General features: G+C 47.8%; 1 protein-coding gene across 10 annotated transcripts in view; it reads left to right on the top strand.

Moving 5' to 3' along the window:
* NCAM1 (neural cell adhesion molecule 1) overlaps positions 1–20776 on the top strand; it is a 300452-nt gene that overhangs the window by 225570 nt on the left and 54106 nt on the right. For all 10 annotated transcript variants that reach the window (XM_054512298.2, XM_045895017.3, XM_045895018.2 and 7 more), the window contains exons 2-7: positions 9434–9508; positions 11181–11399; positions 12443–12586; positions 12983–13120; positions 14260–14377; positions 14858–15024. In XM_054512298.2, coding sequence (XP_054368273.1) covers positions 9434–9508; positions 11181–11399; positions 12443–12586; positions 12983–13120; positions 14260–14377; positions 14858–15024 — 861 coding nt within the window. The remainder of the gene's footprint in view (positions 1–9433; positions 9509–11180; positions 11400–12442; positions 12587–12982; positions 13121–14259; positions 14378–14857; positions 15025–20776) is intronic.

Raw genomic sequence — 20776 nt, 5'->3', positions numbered from 1 at the left:
TAATATTAACATTTTAGTAAGGGATGATATGGCTTATCCAGAATCCAAATTGGGGGATCGGGAGTAACCTATAGATGGGAAGATCCAACTCACAGCCTCTGGCCTGATCCTGTTGGTGGCCACCACCAATGCTGAGCACGTAGTGACAACAGAGGAGAGCTACAGGTGGGCATGAAAGCCGGGCCCATGGGGGAGGGGGTGGGAGGCAGAGAGAATTCAGTCTGGAGATGAAGGTAGGGCTAGAATAGGGAGGCTGGTGTGGCTGGTAGGCCCAGAATTCAAGGAACCTCTTTCCAGCCCCCCTTCAGAATCACTGTATCCCAGGGTCTGAGTGGAGTATATCTAGAGTCAATAGTATTTTTCTCTGCTTATGTGCTTAGCTCATCCAGCACAAAATCAGCTCCTTTTCCATGAAAGTTGACTTTAATTGAGACTAAGTAATACATACTTAAGATCAAGGATCATGGAGCCAGATCTGCATGGGTTCAGCTCTTGGCTCTACCTCTTACTGGCTTTGTGACCTTGGGCCAGTGACTTACCCTCTCAGTTCCTCGGCTTCTTTGTTTGTCCCATAGGATAATAAAATTACCTATCTCGTAGGATTGTTATGAGGCTTACACGAATTCAATAAAGTGCTTAGTAGGGTGACTGACACATAATAATTACTATATATTTATATATATCCTTGAGAGTGTGAATTTTTCACAAGACCGAAACCAAATTTAACAACTCTTTGCATTGGTTGTTTGAGAGATTATAAGCCTTTGTATCTTCAATAGCCCAGATGTGCTTAAAGCTACGAACACATAAGGACATTTTTGAAAGACACGGGCAGGATTTGAAATTCTCAGGATGAAGTTGCACGCTAGCATTCTCCAAATTTCTATTTTCTGGGTGTAAAGAATACAACATCTGCAAACAACAGCTGGACAAATATTAGAACATATAATTCCAACTTCTTGCCATGTTGGCAAAAGTATTGGGTGGGAGAGGAACAATTCTCCTTTTATCAAAGTACCTTTTTAGAGCTGGAAGAAAAGAAGTTAGGTGAGTCATTTTGTGAAGGCAGCATTTCGGGAGAGCAGACCTAAGGAAACATTGTCGGGGCATCCTGGACACAATCAGATCGCGTGCAGCAATTTATTAAGAAGGCCTGGGTTCTTGAGGCAGATAGATTTTATGTTGTTCATCTGGAGAACCTTAGCTGAGTTCCAAAAACCTATTTGCATCCTTGCCCAGCACTTCAGTAAGTCAGCTTCATGCAAAGTGCTGGCCTGAAAAAAGGCCAACAACAGGAAGGGCAGCCAGAAAAGGAAGCGGGGAAGCTGAGCTTCTGTGAAAAAGTGACCGCGGTGTTGGAAGTAAGCGGGCATTTTAATTGGCTTGAGACAGAACTGGCAGAGTACCTGCCATTTGTCCGGCTTTCTTAACTGCACTTTAATAGAGCAATTCTCTTACTTGATGACACCTGCTCTTTTGGGACAGAGGTGAGCCTAGGGCAAAGCAGGTAAAATAGCTACTGAGGACACACAGAGGAAATAAGACACAAAAGCAAGAAGGGCCTTGGGGCGGGAGTCAGCACATCCGGCCAACACCGCAGGTCCGCAGCAGGGACCCTGGGCGGCCACCACCGGAGTGTCCCATCTGTAAAAGGAAGGGGTTGCAGATGATGCATCCGGTCCTCTCTGGCTCTACTCTCCTTTGTTACTAACAGCTTTACGGTTCTGGCCATGAATCCAATGTAGTGGAAGACTGAGAAGTCACAGTGTAACTAGACCTGCGTTTGCCACCCCTTGGCACACACGCCTGCCTTCAGCTGCGTGCTCCCCAATGCGAGGGGCCGTGGAACATTCCAGCTTCCACCCCTTATGGACTGGGTGAGACCAGGCTAATGCCCACTAGGAAAGGATTTCACTCCTCATCTGGAATCTGGCCCTTTTGAGACTCTACAAGTATACTTTTGACTTTTTGCTGCTTTGGAGAAAAAAACGGATATAGTAAATTCTTCAATGCATCTCCTTCCTTTATGACCTTCTTCTAAAATAAGCAAACAAAAAATAAACAAGCATCTTTTTATCAGAGCCAGGCAGGCTTCTCCCCTGTGTCTGATCTGTGGGTGTGGTGTGGAAATTGTTTGGGTCCATCTTGGCCTGCTTAGTATCCCACTGAGTCATTTCTTCCCACTACCCATTAAAGAATGCTCCAGAGAGCTCCCAATAAGAACCGTGGGCTTTCTTGGGGATGGGGATTAGAGGTGGGAGTGAGGGCCTGGGCACCAGCATGAATCTGTTACTTCTGAGCAGATTAAACCAACATGTCCATCTTCTTGCTCTCTAACCAGGAGCATAGGACAACGTGATGTGACTTTAGTCAAGGCTTCTAGCTGCTAGGTGGTTTGTGGGGATAACAGTGATGGCTTAAAATCGCTGACTTCTTTCTTTCTATAAAAGTAAACCATTTGATCAGACCTAACAAAAATGCTAATTTGACCCAGGGAACTGGGGAGGCCAAGAGAACTGAAACCGTTACATGCCTTGGCTCTGTGTTCTGACATGAAGCCAGTCCCATGAAACAGAGACAGCACCCAATTAGTCCTGGTTCCCAGGAGCTCATATGATGTATGATGCTAAGAAATAGAGCCTCCTGCTTCTGGCAAGTGATTTTGCTGTTTGGCTACCAGAATTCCGTAGGATAGAATGTCCCGGGTAATGGGATATCAGATTAATCATGGAGGCTTCAGTTGTGCAGGGATGCTCAGGACTTTTTATTCCTTATCGTAAGTTCTATGATAGTATCATATGACATGGAAAACTGAAGAACTCTACAGCCATATTCACCTTCTCCACACCTCCCCCCATCACTTTGGAAGAGCCATGGGACTTGAGGATGCTAAAGAGAATTTTCACCGGGACTATTTATTGCATGGGTTTTGTAAGGAAACATTACCCAGTTCTGGAGGTTTTATTAAAATAAAAGACTTTGGAAACCTGTCTGTTATATGCACCCCACATCTCCTTCAAGTGAATTTTGTTTAACAGGGTCTGCATAAGTCTGCAACCTATGCATATGGCTTTATCTTGACACAGGGAGCTTTGGTTTCTCCATTCTAATGGAGAATGAATTCTAATGGAGGATGGACCTTCCACCACCTCATCTTTCCTTCCTCTTCCAGTCTTGAATTCTGCTCTGACCCATCTGCTGTGTGCTGGCATTCTCAACCAGGAAAGAGCACAGCTTTCTGAAGGGCTTCCTTCGCTCGCTAGGCTGGCTGGCATTCTGGGGGAAGCCGGGGGTCCAGCTCCTGTGGGTGCTTCCCACAGAGGGCTTCCCAAGGGTTTGGTTATAAACTTAGTTGGCCTGGGAACCCTATCTAGAAGACTTCTGATGTTTAGGTTTAGATGGGAATTAGAATTCTCAGCACTTCCATAGATGAGGCCCCAACGGAGCAGCCCTAAGCATGGCTTCTAGATGGTTTCAGTTGCTACTATGAGCCAGCTTTAAGCAATGAGGATGCTTCCAGTGGCAGTTAGAATATGGTCTGCCTTTGTGATGACGTTATACAGACCCTGAAGCCAAAATCTCCGAGAACACGTATTTTACAGTTCCTTTAAAATGACATTTAACTTTTGGGTTAATATTTGAAAGTGAAACAGCCTACCTCATTTTCTTCCTCTGCTCAGCTGCTATGAGCAGTACATCCAGCCAGAATTACAGGACTCACATGTCAAGTACGGGCGAGACTCCTTCGTCGTTACTAATTGTTGATTTGTTTTTCTCTCCCAAAATGAGATGAATTTACCTATGTCTAGCTGCTTCCTGCCACAGTAGCAATCTGATTAGTTGGATTATTCTACACACACACGTTTATCTAGGCTCACAGCGGACGCACCATATATACACATAGATGTGAACACACACACGTATGCTGTAATAGGTATCTGTGTGTACAAGTAATCGTAAGAGGTCCCTGTTATCTTATTCTCACTACAAGCATTAGGGGGAATTTTGTTTGTTTGCGGGCAGTGTGTGTGTGAGTTCAAAATGCTGTCATATATGTACCACCATTTAAAAAACCAAAGCCTAAGCTGGCGTTTGGTACTTTTCATACATTACTTTTCTAAATCATCTCAACATGCCTATAAGATAAATAGGATTGTTGTGTTCATTTACAAATGTGGCAAACTGGCCCAGAGATTCTCGAGTTGCTTGGTGTCCGAGCCGGGATTTGGGCCCAGGCCTCTCTGACTCCAGACCCTGACTTCTTAACTATGGCTCTCTCCTGACATTTAATTATCATGACAGTCCAGCCACACAGAGGCAGTCTTACCATCATCTCCATTTTACAGATGAGAAAACAGGCCAAGGTGAAGTGGTTTGTCTAGAGCACCTGCCTTACTGTTTTTTGCCTTTGATTGAATTCCGTCATCTTGTATACCAATAAAGTTGTGACTGGCAAGTAGAATTTCCTAAATTAGTATAGAGAGTGGAATTGGGCCACCAAACCAATTGGATCGTTCGTGAAGGTTACTTTATCTTAAACCATAAAGAGAAACATTGCTTCCCTCAAAAACCGTGATCAAAATAATTTCTTTGGGAAGGGTTGTAAATAAAGATTTATGAAGAATAATAATACACAGCAAGCATAAAATGGTTAGTATGTGCCAGGCGCTATTCTAAGTGCTTCACATATATGAATTCATTTTGTCTTTCCAACAGCCCTATGAAGAGGGTTCTGTTTGTCCCCATTTTACAGATAAGAAAACAGAGGCATCAAGAGGTTAAAATACATGGCAAGATCACAAAGGAAGTGGCACAGCTGAGATTCACACTCAACAGTCTGGTCCAGAGCCCTGGGCCTCAGCCATTCTCCAGTACTGCCATCTTGGTTTTGGCTTTACTTTCATTGAGTTTGGCTGGTTTAGTAGTGAAGTTACCCTCAAGTACTTTGCTAATAAGGAGAGCAAACTGCCAGAAGCAAGTGGGGGCCCCTCAGTTGTTACACTCTTGGTCCAGATGTCTGGCTTTACAATAGGTATGGTCACATGAAAGAGATTTAGTATTAGTTATAGTTGAAAAATAAAAAACGACTCTCCATGGAAGTGGTTAAGTATGGTGATATTCAAGGTTCATTTCTAGAACAATAGCTAATAAAATAAATTCATAAGTGACACTTTGATGCCTTTTTCAAAAATTCTTAGCTGTTATTACATAGGTTCTAGAAAATTCCCTTACCTGGTGCATAGTTACTGATCATATTAATCCTCTGTTGTTCACTCTTCTCTTAAATTGGTGACGGGGGCGTCTTCTTACCTTGGCTCTGGCCTGCTGCATACCTGCAGTCCGTCTTCCTCAGCGATCAGCATCTTTATCACCATTTAACAAGAAAATATTTTCAATTAGCCACGGGAAAGACCTGGGTTTACATTCTGCTGTCAGCGCCTACCTTGTTAAGCACATTAGAATCTGAAAAGAAAACCAGTAAAAATCAAACTACAGCAAGAAGTTGCTGACTCAAGTGAAATCTGTGGTCTCCTTCTTGAAATCAGAATAATTTTTCTCTGTTGCTTTGCTTTGGTAAGATTTCCACCTCTCCTGATAAGTGCCTTAGCATGTTTTATGAACTGAAATCCGAATTCACTTTCCTTTAGCAACTAAAGGAAATTCTCTTGCTTCTGCTAGAAAGTTGAGAGTCCCCAAACTTCTCTCTACATCTGAAGCTGTTTGCCAAACAAGTTTGCCTCTTTTTGAACATAGCATCTGTTTTTAAAAAACATTTAAACAGGAAACACATTTGAAAATGTACAAATCTCCCGCAAGTTTATTTTACTTTTAAAATCAGATGAGGATGGGGGCAGGGGGATCATTCTGTTCTTAAGAGAACCCTTTTCCTGTCTGCTCACAAGGGATCAAAGAATATAGGAGAAATATCTGGAGCTTTCGACTCTATCCAGCCTGGGTTGGAGTCTGGACTCCACCATTTCTACTACTTATGGCCCTGAGCCTCCACCTCCCCATCTGTGAAATAGGAGTTACAATGCTATGATCATCTGTGGGCGAGGAGGCCAGTTAGAATCAACCAGGGTAGAAAGGAAGGCAGCAACTTGACTGTAAGATGTTTGTACACTCTGCTCTTTCTAGCCCATGATTTGGCAAGAGAGCAAATGCTAAATACTAGGTCATAATGAGCCTATGAGACAGCCAACCAAAGGTTAGTGGTAGTTTTGGGGTATAGAGGGAATAGCTGGAGTCTTAGAATCAGATGACTTTGAATCTTAACTGCTCATTAGCTGAGTTGCCCTTAGCTAGTTATTTTGCTTCTCTGAGCATTAATATTCTCTTGTATAGGATGGAGACAATAGGTGGGCCTTCTTATGTCTCCAAACTGTTGTGAGCATCAGACAAAGGAACAGAGTATGTTTTGTAAACCGGAACGTGTGATCTAGCTGTAGGGGGCCATGGGGGATGATGGCCCTTCAGATCCAAACACCCATGCATGTAAGCGTCTATCTCTGGATGCATCTAGGATGGAGTAGGATAACGCATGGCCTTCTTGCAGAGCATTTGTGCAAAGCAAGAGTTGAGATACTTTTTCTGGGAGAAGGGTTTTCCTAGGTTTCTTTAAAGGTATGAGTTATGCCTGGTTAGAAAATTTCACTTATATGTGCAACTGGAGAAAGGCAAAAGTTGAGGTAGGAATTTTTATTGCAAACAGTGAAAGGTCTAATAGAGTAGGAGGATGGGGCACCACGAAGCAGAGGGACGGAGTTTGGAGAGTAGAGCAGGATTTCCACGTGCCATTATTAAACCTAATAATTCAAGGTTCAGCATTTGGGGAAGAATAATCAGCCATTGTGCTACAGTCAAAGACATGCAAGTGTTGACTTTCAGAGAGTCTGGGGTTCCTCTGGCCCGGCTTTGACTCTGGTGCTTTGAAGGAGGAATCATGCTATTTTTTCCATGTGTGCCGGGAGTCTAAGTGGCTATGTCTTCTTTTAAAAACTTCTGTGATGATGAATGTGTGCGTGGGATCTGCTTAAGCTGGGAATTCCTTTGAAATTCTTTTTTCTGATTGCTCTCCATGGCCCAGAGAAGGATACTGGCCACATTTGGGTATGAAACTCTTGAGCCTAGCCGTGTTCTCTGGCCCCCGGAGAGTCATGTTCTGTTTGAAAAGAGCTGAAAAGATGAAGGCTGTTTTTTCACTTGGGATAAGAATATCCTTCTCAAAGCAGTAAGGGCTCTGTGAGAATAACAGGATCCATATGTTGAAGCTAGCAGCTAATGTTGAGCATATGGGCCAGTGAACCTTTCAGGCAGAAATATGCCTCTAACTCTCTAAAGAATGCCCCAGTAAACTCCAGAAAGGACCGTTACGTAGGTGATGGATGCCATAGGCACAGCTCCTGGGCCTTCATGGGCCATCGTTCCGTGGAATGCGAGCCGTGGACAGAATGGAAAGGTCTTGGTTGGCCTTGCGATGGATGGCGCTGGCCTGCGGCCCTCTCCGTCAGGCCCCATGCCCCCAAAATCAGCTCTGTTCTGTTAGGGGAGGGTGCATCTGAGGGTCGTTCCTCACATTCTCCAGACTGTTCGTCAAACCGGATGAATGGAAACTTTTTGTCCCTGACCCACAGAGGCAGCACTGTGGAAAGAACACTTCCCTGGGAGCCAGGGGGCCTGGGCTCTACGGCCACCACCACCCCGGCCCTAAATAGAGGTGACCTTAGCGAAGTCACTTTATTGCTCTTTCTCACCTGGAAAATAAGCAGGTGCAACATGGTGCTGGTTGAGACTCCTTCTGGCTCCCTCAGTTTGGAGCTGAGCGCACCTACTCTGGCCAGAGGAAAGCGGTGGAAACACCACAGCTAGAGACACCTACACGGGGTCAGGTGCCCTCGCAGCTCCGTGTGCCACGTAGCATTTCGTTGCTCCCTGTGAGAGTTCAGTCCTGGGCCGGGGGTGAGTCATCCGCAGTAAACCCAGTGAGGGAGTGGCTGGCTGCCCCCGGATTACTACGGTATTTCTTCCAAACCAGCATTTGGACGTCTGAGTGCCCCCCTCCTGTTCTCACGGTGGAGCACTCAGCATCCTCCCCGGGCCTGAACTCTGTGCCTGATTCCTCACTCTGCGCCCTCCCTCCTTCCTCCCGCAGTTCCTTTCTCCACCAGGCCACCCACCTCTCCCCTGCCTCTGCTGCTTCTCCAGGGTCTGCTTTGTCTGTTGTAGGTGGCAAGCAAGGCCGCGCCCCCGGTAGCCTGGTGCTCCCCACGCTCGCCTTGCCAGCCCCGTGCAGGTCCTTTGATCCCTCTGCTCTGCTGAGTGCACCGCGGTCCCTTCATCACGGGAGCACAGACTGAGACGACAGCGGCTCTGCCTGCAAGTCCGTCTCCATGGCAACCAGCAGGCCCTCGGTTCTGCGGTGCAGAGAAAATGGCCGTTCGAAGGAAGGGCTCGCCGAGTCTCTATTACCCGGCCTCTTGAGTCCCGGCCCCTCCTCCATATCCATATCCACTTGAAGAAGCTACATGCGTTGAACCAAATGTCCATTAGCTTTTAGCTTTCCGATTTACTTTACCTAAGAGGCGGGGAGGCAAAGGAAGTTGCATCCAAATGGATAAAAGCATTTTTTCCCTGCCCTAACACTATATTTTCATGAGGAACAGTTATCTGCTCTGAGCAGATATACGAGGGACCGAAGGAATACGGCAATCTGTGGGATCCAGTGCAATGTATTTTGCCTTATCAGTGGAGAGGAATGACAGAGCATGGGGATCGTCAAATAGAAATTCAGCACAAGTAGCCAGGAGATACAGGGAATTCCTCAGGGCACAGGCTTATAGCCTGCCAGGAGGGCACCCGACTAGTTGGAGTGATGATGCTGCACCCTGTCTCCCCTTATGGAAAGAGGGGTGGGGTCCCCTAGTCACGAGGCAAGGTGAGCATCTGGCATCCCCTGCTTCCAGATCCATCTGGATCGTCACAGTGAATCCCCCACAGTCATGAAGCATGGAGACATGGGAACCTGGAGGGTCCCTCGTCACACAGCCATGGGGATGCTTTAGGCTGATTTCCAGAAGTAACTGATCTGTTATTTCTGTGAATCCCAGAGGTGCTGCTGTCTGGAGCAGGACCATGGCCTTCTCAAGAGGTCAGAAACATGTAGAGTGGGGGGGGTCACCCCAAATCTCCCAGGGGACCCCGCGCTGTCTGACAGGGGATAGCCGTTCCACAGGGAGGGATCCGGACCGTGTCCATTCCTGGCTTCAGCACGGGAACCATGGATTCTTTGGCGGTGACAGGTTCTCAACCCAGACCACATCCTCCCTTCCCTCTTCCCTAACGTGAGCAGGGAGACCCCATTTTTGAATGGAAGCTCTGGGTTCCCTTCTCAGAAACCCTAATGTGCGTTTCAACCGGACCTTGTCTTTTCCAGTTTCCCTGCAGGTGGATATCGTCCCCAGCCAAGGAGAAATCAGCGTCGGAGAATCCAAGTTCTTCTTATGCCAAGGCAAGTGCCCTGTGCCTCACTGCATTTAAGGAAAGGCCACCAGCAGAGCAGTAGCCAGTTGGCCCAGGTGTTCGGGGCCAGAGGGCCAGCGAAGCTCTTAGGCCTCTCCCTTCCCCTCACAAAGGGCTTCCCCAGCACAGTGAGATGTGTCATCTGGGCTTCTGCGTGGTGATGGAGGAGGTCTAGGGATTTCCTGAGGAAAGTTAGCACAATCCCCAAAATAGCGAATCACCCGGGTCCCCTGCTCTGTACCCAGCCGGAGTTCTGTGGGTGACGCGGGAGAACAGTGCTGCCTCAGAAACCATGCTTCAGGGGGTCGGCACAAGGCTTACTTCTTAGAATCTCCCAGGACACAGAAATCCAGGAAGGTCTGAAACTTGCCGGAAAGGAAACTGAGCACCGCTGTCCCTTGTGCCGTGAAAATGTGGGTCCCGGGTTTTCCAGGTCTGTTGTGAATACCGATACTCTGTCCCATTGCCCCCCACCAGAGCTCCGGGGTTTGTCAGACCTGGTGCCCTTGTTTTTTGTTTAGAAAATTTGCCCCATTTCCACGGCTCAGATAACATCAGGAAACGTCCTGGGGAGGAGAAGCTTCCAATTAGGCTTTGGATTCTCCGAATGTGACAGGACTGGGATTCAGATCATGGAAGAACCAGGGAAGTTGAGCTGAGCTAGGTGTAAACCATGACATTTAGCAAGCAGCTTTTGGCAGGGAGGGGCCTTTAAATGCAGTCATGATTTGCGTTGGGTGAGGTGCCTTGTGGCCGCCGGATGTGTTCACTCCAGCTTTGCCTTCATTACAGCAATTTAAACGATCTGGAGACACCCCCGTGGAGCCCACAGCACATCTTGCAAATAGCGATATTTATTGAAAACATGATGGGTCCTGAAAGGAGGACGGCTTCATTTCCATACTAAGCATCTGTGCAGGGCTGGGTGGTGTGGCCCGGGGAGGGGCGTCGTGCAGAGAGGAAGGCGCCGCCGCGGCCGCCGGAGCCGAGAGCCCTTGTCCCCGCACAGTGTCTGAGACCGCTCAGCAGCGGCATCTGCCCCTCCTCGGTGCCCCGGGGAAAGGACACATGGGTGATTCTGGCTCTCTTCTTTGCAGGATTGAAGGAGATGAATCTGTCTATCTGAGACGGGGTGCTGAAATGACAGTCGAGCCAGTTTGGGCTGGCAGACGCTAGAATAAAATTGGTTGGAATCCACACTCCTAGACTAGCTGGTGTCTCCTCCTCCTCTCTGGAGACCACAGTCTGAGCCCTCAAGAACAGGCTGACTAGTTGGCTCAGATGCGCCAGGCCCTTGAGCTCAGATCCTAGACATGAATCCCCTCTGCCCCCTCTTCTATGAGGCTGGAGCTCCTCTCTTAGAGCCTGGCACACAGTAGGTCCTCAGCAAATACCTCTCCTCGTCCCTCACTAAGGATAGGCATACTCACGAGGGGTCATCGAGTTCTTTCCCGTCACTGTGAGTGGTGTTTTGTGCATCACGATGAAGCACAGAAGCCAGGGAAGGCAGTGTCACATCCTCTGCATGAATGCTCTCCCTCCCCGGTCATCGGGCCTGATGACCTCTTGTTCGGTAGCTGCTTCTGAGTACCCACAGTCACCCTGGAGGGGACTCTGTCTTTTCAACTCCCACGGTTTGAAAATTATTTCTTCCTCTTCAGTGGCGGGAGATGCCAAAGATAAAGACATCTCCTGGTTCTCCCCCAACGGAGAGAAGCTCACCCCAAACCAGCAGCGGATCTCCGTGGTGTGGAACGACGACTCTTCCTCCACGCTCACCATCTACAATGCCAACATTGATGACGCCGGCATTTACAAGTGTGTGGTCACTGATGAGAGCGGCAGTGAGTCAGAGGCCACGGTCAACGTGAAGATCTTCCGTAAGTGCCTCCTCCATCTTCTTCCCTACTCCCGGTCCTCTCCTTTGGCTAGGAAGACACGTGGGTAGCAGGCAGAGTGGGATGGCAGCCAAGGGCTCCCTGAGGCCTTCCTCCTTCCCACTCTCTGAGTCTTTTCTGAACTGAGCTAAGAGCTCCAGTATGTTCTTAAATGATCCTGGGCCAACTCAGAACTCACAGCCCTGGGTCACGTGGGTCCCAGCTGCCTCCCTCTGGCCTCCATTCTCTAAATTCAAATCACACAGTTCCCAGAGGGCTGCTAAGGGTGCCCCTTCCCTTCTCCAGGTACTGGCTGGCTATCGTACAATTCACGTGTCCCCTTTTATTTCACTCTCCCCTGCTGCTAATGGAGTCCAAAGGCTCGGTGGGGTGTGGGGGATTATTATCTGAACACTCTGGGCCACTCAGAGCAGGCAGTTCCCATTGTCAGTGAAATCCAGGCTGGAGGTGGCATCTCATTACCTTGTTATCATGCATCTGTCTCATTGGCCAGTGTAATGGTGGGTGACAGCTAATGGAACAGTATTGATTGCCATAGTATTTAATCCCATTAAGCCTGCCTTTCTTCTGTTGTGTTCTTCAGAATGTTCTCTGCTCTAGGAAAGCTGGGTTTGGGGTGTCACACAGAGTGGGAGACTGATGACCAATCATTGTAGACTAGGTGTTGTACCAATTCATTGCACCTTGCTTTGTGCTTCATTGGCACCATCCCACAGGGCAAGGGACACTTGGTAAAGACACTCCTTTACCTCCATCGATCCTTTTCCACACAAAGTATGATAAATTTAGCACTCAGTGAATAGACATTGGCTGCCAAACATTGATGCCACATTCCCCTGCTTAAACCAGCTGCTTTGCCGGCATCTTGGCCAAGGATGGGGTGGGACCCTCTCTTGGGCCACTGAAGATATATATGGGTTGAGAGCTGCTCACAGCTTGAATCCAAGCAGCATGGCTCTCGCAAAAGGGGGTCTGTGTGGGCCAACCAGCTGTTTTCCCTCATTCTTCTCTTGCTCATTTTCCAGAGAAGCTCATGTTCAAGAATGCACCAACCCCGCAGGAGTTCAGGGAGGGGGAAGATGCTGTGATCGTGTGTGATGTGGTCAGCTCCCTACCCCCCACCATCATTTGGAAGCACAAGGGCCGAGATGTCATCCTGACGAAAGATGGTGAGGCCTGAATTCCCTGGCGGCCGCCCTAACCCCCAAGCCACAGGGTCCCTTAGGGTTTCCACCTCAGCCACCCTCCGAGGCATTTCAACCCAACCTCAGATCCCAGTGTCCCACAGCCCTGTGCGTGTTCCAGGTCCTGAATGCGTGAATACCTGGAGCTTGTACATTCAGGCACTTGACCTTGTCTCCAAAGAAAAAGGTAAATTTCCAGTAGACTTTTGCTCTTGGCTCTCTGTCAGCGCCAGGGCCACATGTCTTCATTTCGGTGTAAAGCCACCTCCCCCCAGCCCCAGAAGATTGCCGCTGGGGAAGAGGAAGGGCCCTGCAACCTCCCTGCAGATACCAGAATTCTCTGACTGACCCTTGGATGAACCCACCTCTTGTCTCTTCTAGTCCGATTCATAGTCCTGTCCAACAACTACCTGCAGATCCGGGACATCAAGAAAACAGATGAGGGCACTTATCGCTGTGAGGGCAGGATCCTGGCACGGGGGGAGATCAACTTCAAGGACATTCAGGTCATTGTGAACGGTGAGGAGATCTGTTCTTCCTGCTCTCTCCATTAGTACCATCTGGGTCCCCCAAATCCTCCGGAACTTCCTCTTTGGTCTGTTAAATAAATCCCATCCTGACACAAACATCTATCTCAAGTGAATCCCCCCCTCCTGGTAGAGCCTCTGGCTTGTTTTCTTTTTTCTTAATACACTTGCCTTTTGGGTCTCCCTCAACTCGGAGGACTTCTAGTGCAATTCTTGAATGTCCTTCATTGTCTTACAGCGCTAGAAATTTTTTGCCATGCTTTCTAATACTTATTCATCCTTCCTTGTCCTTGAGGTTACCGTAATTGTGAGATTAGTCCCTTGGTTCAATGTTCAAAGAAAATATTATAATCAGTTCAGTCCTCAGAATAGTCAGAATCAGGGCCACAGGCTTATTAATCTTAATCTGCAATGTGTCACATAAACACACCCATGGAATCGATTTGACATTTACAAGATGTTTACAGGAAATTATAATGTCAGTACTAAGAAAATAAGTAAATCGTGGTTGAATTGTTTTGGCTATTGATATATATTTTTTGCCAAATTCTCCCCCTCTCATTCCTTTGGTAAAAACTGTTTGTGCACAGGGCTGTTTTTGACAGTCCCAGAGAAATGTCACTCAGTGAGCTGGTGCATTTTGAATTGGTATTAACCATCTAACCACCGAGAACAGGCATTTTCAACTTTTCCCAGAATCAAGAACCCCCTTTTGGATGTCAAGTTCTACTTACCATGGTAGTTTTAAGATTAATATGCATTAATTGAAAAAATACATCATGATAAATAGCTACTATAAGCTGAATCCTATTTTGAAAGGAGTAAGACCTATTAATGTAGGTTTTAAAGCTATGTTATTAAAAAACAATATTATGTATTACATATAATGATACTTTGTATCGTTGAAAAACACTGATGCATGTTTGTGGGTGACTTACTTACTCAGTTTGGAGTAATTATTTAGGACACATTGGAATTTAGATCCCTTATACTAACTTTGCAGCTGCCTAGAACTCTTGACCTCGTGGCCGTGACCCTCTGACCTGAGGTCCCCGGGAAGTGCCTCCTCTCTAGGCTACTGGGTTCCTCTAGGTTTTCACAACCCCCCCTGACAGCTCTTCTTTCCTTCAGTGCCGCCCACTGTCCAGGCCAGGCAGAGCATCGTGAATGCCACCGCCAACCTCGGCCAGTCCGTCACCCTGGTGTGCGATGCCAAAGGCTTCCCAGAGCCCACCATGAGCTGGACAAAGTAAGAAACTGGCTCATGCCTTTTATCATGGACTCGTGGAGAAGGGAGCATGGAGCCTGCTCTGTGTTGGCATGTCCGTGGCATGGGTATGGGCTGCTTGGGAAGATCAGCTCTGGGTGCAGCCTTTCTGTAGATTCCTACAGAAGGAATCTATAGATTTTGTAGATTCTATGGATTCCTTTCTATAAGCTTCTCTCGCCTTGTGCATTGGACCCCTTCCAATGGGGCAGAACCAGAGGGCGTGGCCTTGGAGGCCCTCTTTGGAATGTTTGTAGGTAGTTTATAGCCCTTGGAGAGAAACAGAGGTTTGGGCAGAGGAAGCAAAGGTATGTATGTGGAAGTACAATTTGGGATGTTGACTTTCTGTGAAGACTGAGTCTTTCCCATGGGCTCAGTCTGCATTCTGTGGAAATGGGTTAAAAATGAACATCTTACTTCTGTGGTCAAAATCACGGCACTTGGCATTTCTGCACCATGTAGGGATGGGGAACAGATAGAGAACGAGGGAGACGAGAAGTACGTCTTCAGCGATGACAGTTCTGAGCTGACCATCAGGAAGGTGGATAAGAACGACGAGGCCGAGTACGTGTGCATTGCCGAGAATAAGGCTGGAGAGCAGGATGCATCCATCCACCTCAAAGTCTTTGGTAAGGACGGTGGGGTTCAAGGTCATTGTTCTGCCACAGTTCCTCTTACCCCGCACACTCCATCCACCAGCAGGACCCCATCCTCCAGCAGGACCCCGTCCTCTCTGCCTTGGAATCTGTTCCAGGTGCAACCACGTCTGCCATCTCCACCCCTATGCCCGAGTCCACGCTGTCTGCCTCCTCTCTTGGTCAGTGACACAGTCTCCACCCCATGGTCCCCTTCTGCCCCTCCTCACAGTAGCCAGAATGACCTCAAGCACCAGTCTTCTGTTTAAAATCCTCCCATGGCTTCCTGTTGCAACCAGAATAAAATCCAGACTGCCTGCCCTGGCCTGTGAGACCTAACCTGAGCTAGCCCCTGCCTTCCTTTCCAGCCTCGTCTTTCCTCCACTTTGCTCCACACTGAAAACTCTCTAACCCCTCAGGCCCCCCTTCTGTGGCTCAGCCAACATTGAGCTTGTTCCTTGTCTTCGGGACATTGCACTTGATACTTCTCCTGCTTGGAATGTCATTCCCCCACATCTGCTCTGAGCCGCCTTCTGCACCATTCAGACCTCAACTCAACCCGCCTTCTCGATGAGTCCTTCCTGCACTACCCTGGCTAATGCACCACCACCACCCACCCACCTCCGCTGAGCGCTTCCACTGATCTGACTGTATCTTCTTCACCACACTTGTCCTGCCTGAACTGGCCTCATTTCCATGTTTGCTCTGGGGATTGTGGTCTCCGACCTCCACGAAGCGTGTAAACACCAAGATAGCGGAGTGCTGGTTGTTCTGTCTCTCTCCTGCTTTATCTCTGCCACTCCCAACAGTGCCGGACTTGGGAAGGCCCGTGATAAACAGTAGTGACCAACCGGCTGACTGCCTGTGTCCCCCTTGCTTCTTTCCGTGGCCCATGTGAAACGGTGCCACCAAAGTCATGAGAAGAGCCCCTAGTCTCTACTCACTCCATCTCGACAAACTCGGTTAACTTCCATTCATTTGGAACTGAAATGCATTTTGACCTGACCTTGGAAAGAGAATTTGTGGCAGAGAAATGCTTAACCTATTGGCTGTCAACACTTCCTGCTCATGTTTTTTTTAAAACGACATGGGATGCCTGGGTGGCTCAATCAGTTAAGCATCCAACTCTTGATTTTGGCTCAGGTCATGATCTCAGGGTCGTGAGATAGTGCCCCTCATCAGGCTCCGAGCTGAGCATGGAGCCTGCTTGGGATTCTCTCTCTCTTTCTCCCTCTGCCCCTTCCCACTTCTCTCTCTCTCTCTCTCTCTCTCTTTCTCTTTTAAAAAAAAAGACAGGGAAGCTGGTCCACTGTAGATGGTGCAGCTAGGCACCAAGGGGCAGCTCTGGTTCACATGGTTCCAGGTCACTACAGTGTGTGCCTGGGAAACCTGCTTGGGACCTGCTCGTGGGGCCTGATCATAGATCTTTGGAAGATCAAGTGCTTGTGTGCAGCTGGACCTGCTAATTATAGATGAATCTTATTTCTCTATTAATGACATCTGGGTTTAGAAACAGGTTATTAGTTCGGTTCATATCAACTGGATATACTGGAGAGTGAAAGCTAATGGCCTTGGGAAATATTCTTGACAGTTTTTTCTCTAATTCTCTTCCCCAGATTTGAATCACTCAGATTTCAACTCCTTCCATATTATAAAGATAGGTGCATTGTTAACGTATTCCTTCATTTAACAGATAGTGATTAAGCACCAGCATTGCTGGACCGAAGGGCATCTGAGATAGGAGTATGATGTGGTCCTTTAACTCTAAGAAGCATGAGGAGGGAGATGAACATAGAAGCATATAAATTATAATAGAGAGCGTCAGCCAGCAATATTTGAGTGTCTTCTGTGGGCCCAGCCATTGTCAAAGTGATGAGGATGAAAAACATGAGCTCTGTCCTCATCCGTGGGCTCACGGGCTAACATGGGTGACCAAGGCTGAAATTTTAGTGACGACCCATTGTAAGGACTTCATAATGGTAATGGGCACAGCGTTTTAGAGGAAAAAAAGACCTGTGGTCATGCGGGACAGAAGGCAGAGAGGTCTTCACAAACGCTGTGCTGTTTCCCAAGCAGGACTTCCCAGGTGCAGAAGGGTGGGCGCAGGCGAGGCGCCCAGGCCACCCAGGCGCAGACGCAGGGGCGGGAAGACTGCGTGTTACGCTGACTGTGCGCTCCTTGCAGACAGGGGCCGTGTACCCCCAGCTACGAGGACAGTGTCTGGCAGATCGTAGATGCTAGAGTTTGCCTAAGTGAAAGCAGAGCCATTTGTTTTATGTTAATGAAGCACAGTGCAGATGGCAAGGAGAGGAGTCTAGAAATGTGTAACCATCACTTGTCTTGGGAAATTCTTATATATTAGCCCCATAAAGTAATAATACCCGGCACAAAGCGAGCGCTTAGAATGAGTCAAGCACCATGTGAAGTACTGTGTGTAACTGACTTTTAATCTGCAGCACAACACTGTGAGGTAGAGTTCATTCTTTCCCCTATTTCACAAAAGAGGAAACTGAGCCCAGAGAATTGGGTGACCTAACCAAGGAGCCAGGGTTCAAACTCAAACAGTTGGCTTGGAAGTTCCTTTCCGTGAGCTAGCAAAGGGGAGTTACTACTCCATGAAGCTCCACTGGACACAGACTACATCTGAATTACAGATGGGACGGCTGGCAACACCGAAGTTAGCGTGCCCTCCCTTTCCCACCATGGATCACACGGTTTCTCGGTAGAGATACACTCAGTTCTCACTTGGCTGGTCAGGAACAGATCTTGGATTCTTTTCCAGGCCTCTCCGGTGCGGGTGGCTGCCCCAGGAAGGAGGCGTGGGTAGTGAGTCAGGAGCCACGTGGGGCCAGTAGAGAGTGAAGAGCTGGATCAGGTCTAGGGGAGGAGCTAACAAAGCAGGGAATGAATGTAGGATGCAGGAACTGTGGCAAGACAGGCTTTGTCTTTCCACCCACCTCCCTCACCAGGCATGCCCTCCTGTACCCCCCCTCACACACACACAGAGTTTCTTCCCCAAGACCGCAGCTGGGAGAATATAGATGCTAGTCCAGAAGAGCAAATAGAGGAGAGGTGGCCAGACTTGCAGAGACAGGCAAGTAAACCACAGACTCCTAGGGACTTTGTCTAATCCAGCCCCCATCCAGAACGCGAGTCCCCCTCTGTGATCTCCAGGGGAGAGTTCACATAGCCTCCTTGGAGTAACCTGGTCCCTCTTGTACACACTGCTTTTCCTCTCCATTTCACATTCTTAACCTCCTCTCCCTCCTCCTCTGGCCTCCCTTGGTTTAGGAGATTGGTAGGAAGGCCAGGACATGGGGTGGGGAGGGGCTAGCATGGTAGTGCTCCCTCTTTCTCTTACTCTCTGTCCCTCCCGTTCCCCGTGGCTTGCCGTGCGGACCGGGTTCCCCAGTGGCAGCAGTGAGGCAGAGAGCACAGAAACCAATAGCTCGGATGGTAGAACAGGGCTCAGAACTCCTGTGATTCAAGATGGGAAGGCAGTTAGTAGGTACAGGGCACATCTAAATTAGAGACTGCCGTAATTGTACCTTACCGACATCACTTTTCCCTAAGAAAGGGTCACGTTCTAGCATGCATTGCCCTAGTTATCAGCCAGAAGCTCTTTTTACTAAGTACTTACATCCTACCTTTCTTTAAATTTGGCAATGAATTTCCATTGCTTTTCTCCCCCATGGGCCCTTCTGAAAAAGTATTTTTGTCTCCGCGTATTCCTGTTATGCTCACACAAATGCTCTTGAGGTCTCGTGCTGCTGTGGGCTAAGGCAAGTTCACCGGTGGGCTTGCTTATCTGACCCCTTAGGACCAAAGCAGCCTTTGTGAGTTACAGCACAGTGTAAAGCCTGAAGGGAGGTGCACCTGGTCATGTCCAGCCTCTCAGCACAGAGGAGCAGGGCCCCAGAGCCCTCCGTGAGCTGGGGAGGCAGGAGCCTGGGTTGGGGTGGGAATAGACGAGACCACCTCTCAGTGGCAGGGTGCAGAGTCATGGGCATGCCAGAAGAGGAGAGCCGTTGTGCTGGGAACACTCCCAAGGACATCTGTGCTCACAGGAGGGTCCGTGGGGAGAAGTGCAATGGAACGATCTGAGGCAGTAAGTCCCATAGCAGCAGGTGGAAAATAGAACAGGGATCCAAAGTCAAGGGCTCACAGCAGACATTAATTAAGATGGTGTAAGTACCATCTGAAGACAAAACCTGGAGATGTTCCTGTAGATGCTGGTGTGCAGAGGGAAGTGACCTTGCAGCTGTCCCTGTTTGCCGGAGGATGCCCATTGTCCCCGGGTAATTAGTTAGAGCATTCCTTTTCACTCTCAAGAGTGCTCTGATTTGGACAATAAATTATATTGATAGCCTAACCCCAAGACAATATCCTGAGCCTTGAATGAGTTCTGACAATAGCTTTGCTGCTTCTGTAATGCAGAGAGGTTAGGTCATTAGTGAGAAGCTTGCCTGCCTTCCAACAGCCCTCTGTAGACCATACAAAATTAGCTGTTGTTAATAGTGTTTTTAGTAAGAATATAGTTTGCTTTTTTCTAAAGACTTGTGCAGTGCACCCTTTGTAACCCTCTGGGAAATGGAGCCACCAAACCAGATATGAATAGACATTAACTATCCCTTGTTTGTCTTCTATTAACCTTTTGATGCTGGGACAAAGTGCTAGGGGTCATGACAAGGCCAGCAAACACTGTCTAGGTCACCATATCCATCTAGGTTTCAAGAGGCCAAAAATTCAGCCTTTCTGTAACTGCCTCCAGACCTCAAAACAACTGTTCAGTTCAGTGAATTCAGTTGTTTGGCTGAATTTTATTTTATTTTTTTACACTTTTTTAAAGATTTTATTTATTTGAGAGAGAGAGAGAGAGAACACGAGCAGGGTGAGGGGCAGAGGGAGAAGCAGGCTCCCCACCGAGCAGGGAGCCCGATGCAGGGCTGGATCCCAGGACCCTGGGATCATGACCTGAAGGCAGACGCTTAACGGACTGAGCCACCCAGGCGCCCCCAGGCGCCCCTTTTTTACACTTTTCAATCTGTGATTTTAACAGTGTAGAAATTCAACTTTTATTTTATCTTTCTCAAACCTCCTGTCCAGCCGCACTTAACAGTCCATTCAGTATGAGTTGTGACCACCTTGAAAGTCTTATTTATCAAGATCGACACAGAACTTTTCTGTGGGAAAACCTCACTCAAGTGAACTCCATCAGTTCCAATTTGTGATCATTTGGCCCCATTGGATTGAGACATGCCTGGGTGCTTGCCATCAAAAAAGAATTTGCCAAGCAAGCGTTTAGTACAGATTAACTGTAGTAGAATACTTGGCCTATATGGATAATTTTATATAGAAGCAGGTATTTGCTACAGAAAACGCACAGCCTTTAAAGCACTTGCCATTAAAGCAGAATCGGGGGCATCAACTTGTAGGAAGTATATAGACAGTCGTTTATTAACCTACTCAGGAGCAGCGTATGAATTTGCACTTCTTTCAGAAATTATCCCATAAATTTGATTTATTTATTTTTTGTTTATCTAGCCTCGTCTTTTTCCCCATTAGTGAAATAAGTTACATTTGTGCAGCGTTCTTTTCTCTTCTATGGAAAGTTTTGCAATTTCAGAGTGTAATTGTTTTAAATCAGGAAAAGTCAATTTTCTCTAATGTTTTAACATTTAACTCCGATTCCAAATGCTTGTGTTTTCTGGCATTACCCAAAACATTTGGAAAATGAACCCATCTC

Source organism: Mirounga angustirostris, unplaced genomic scaffold (genome assembly GCF_029215605.1).
Source record: "Mirounga angustirostris isolate CCGP_5_RB_7025 unplaced genomic scaffold, mMirAng1.0.hap1 SCAF_13, whole genome shotgun sequence".
Classification (NCBI taxonomy): domain Eukaryota; kingdom Metazoa; phylum Chordata; class Mammalia; order Carnivora; family Phocidae; genus Mirounga; species Mirounga angustirostris.
Note: the sequence above shows the minus strand (reverse complement) of the source record. Positions and strands in the feature narration are given on the sequence as shown.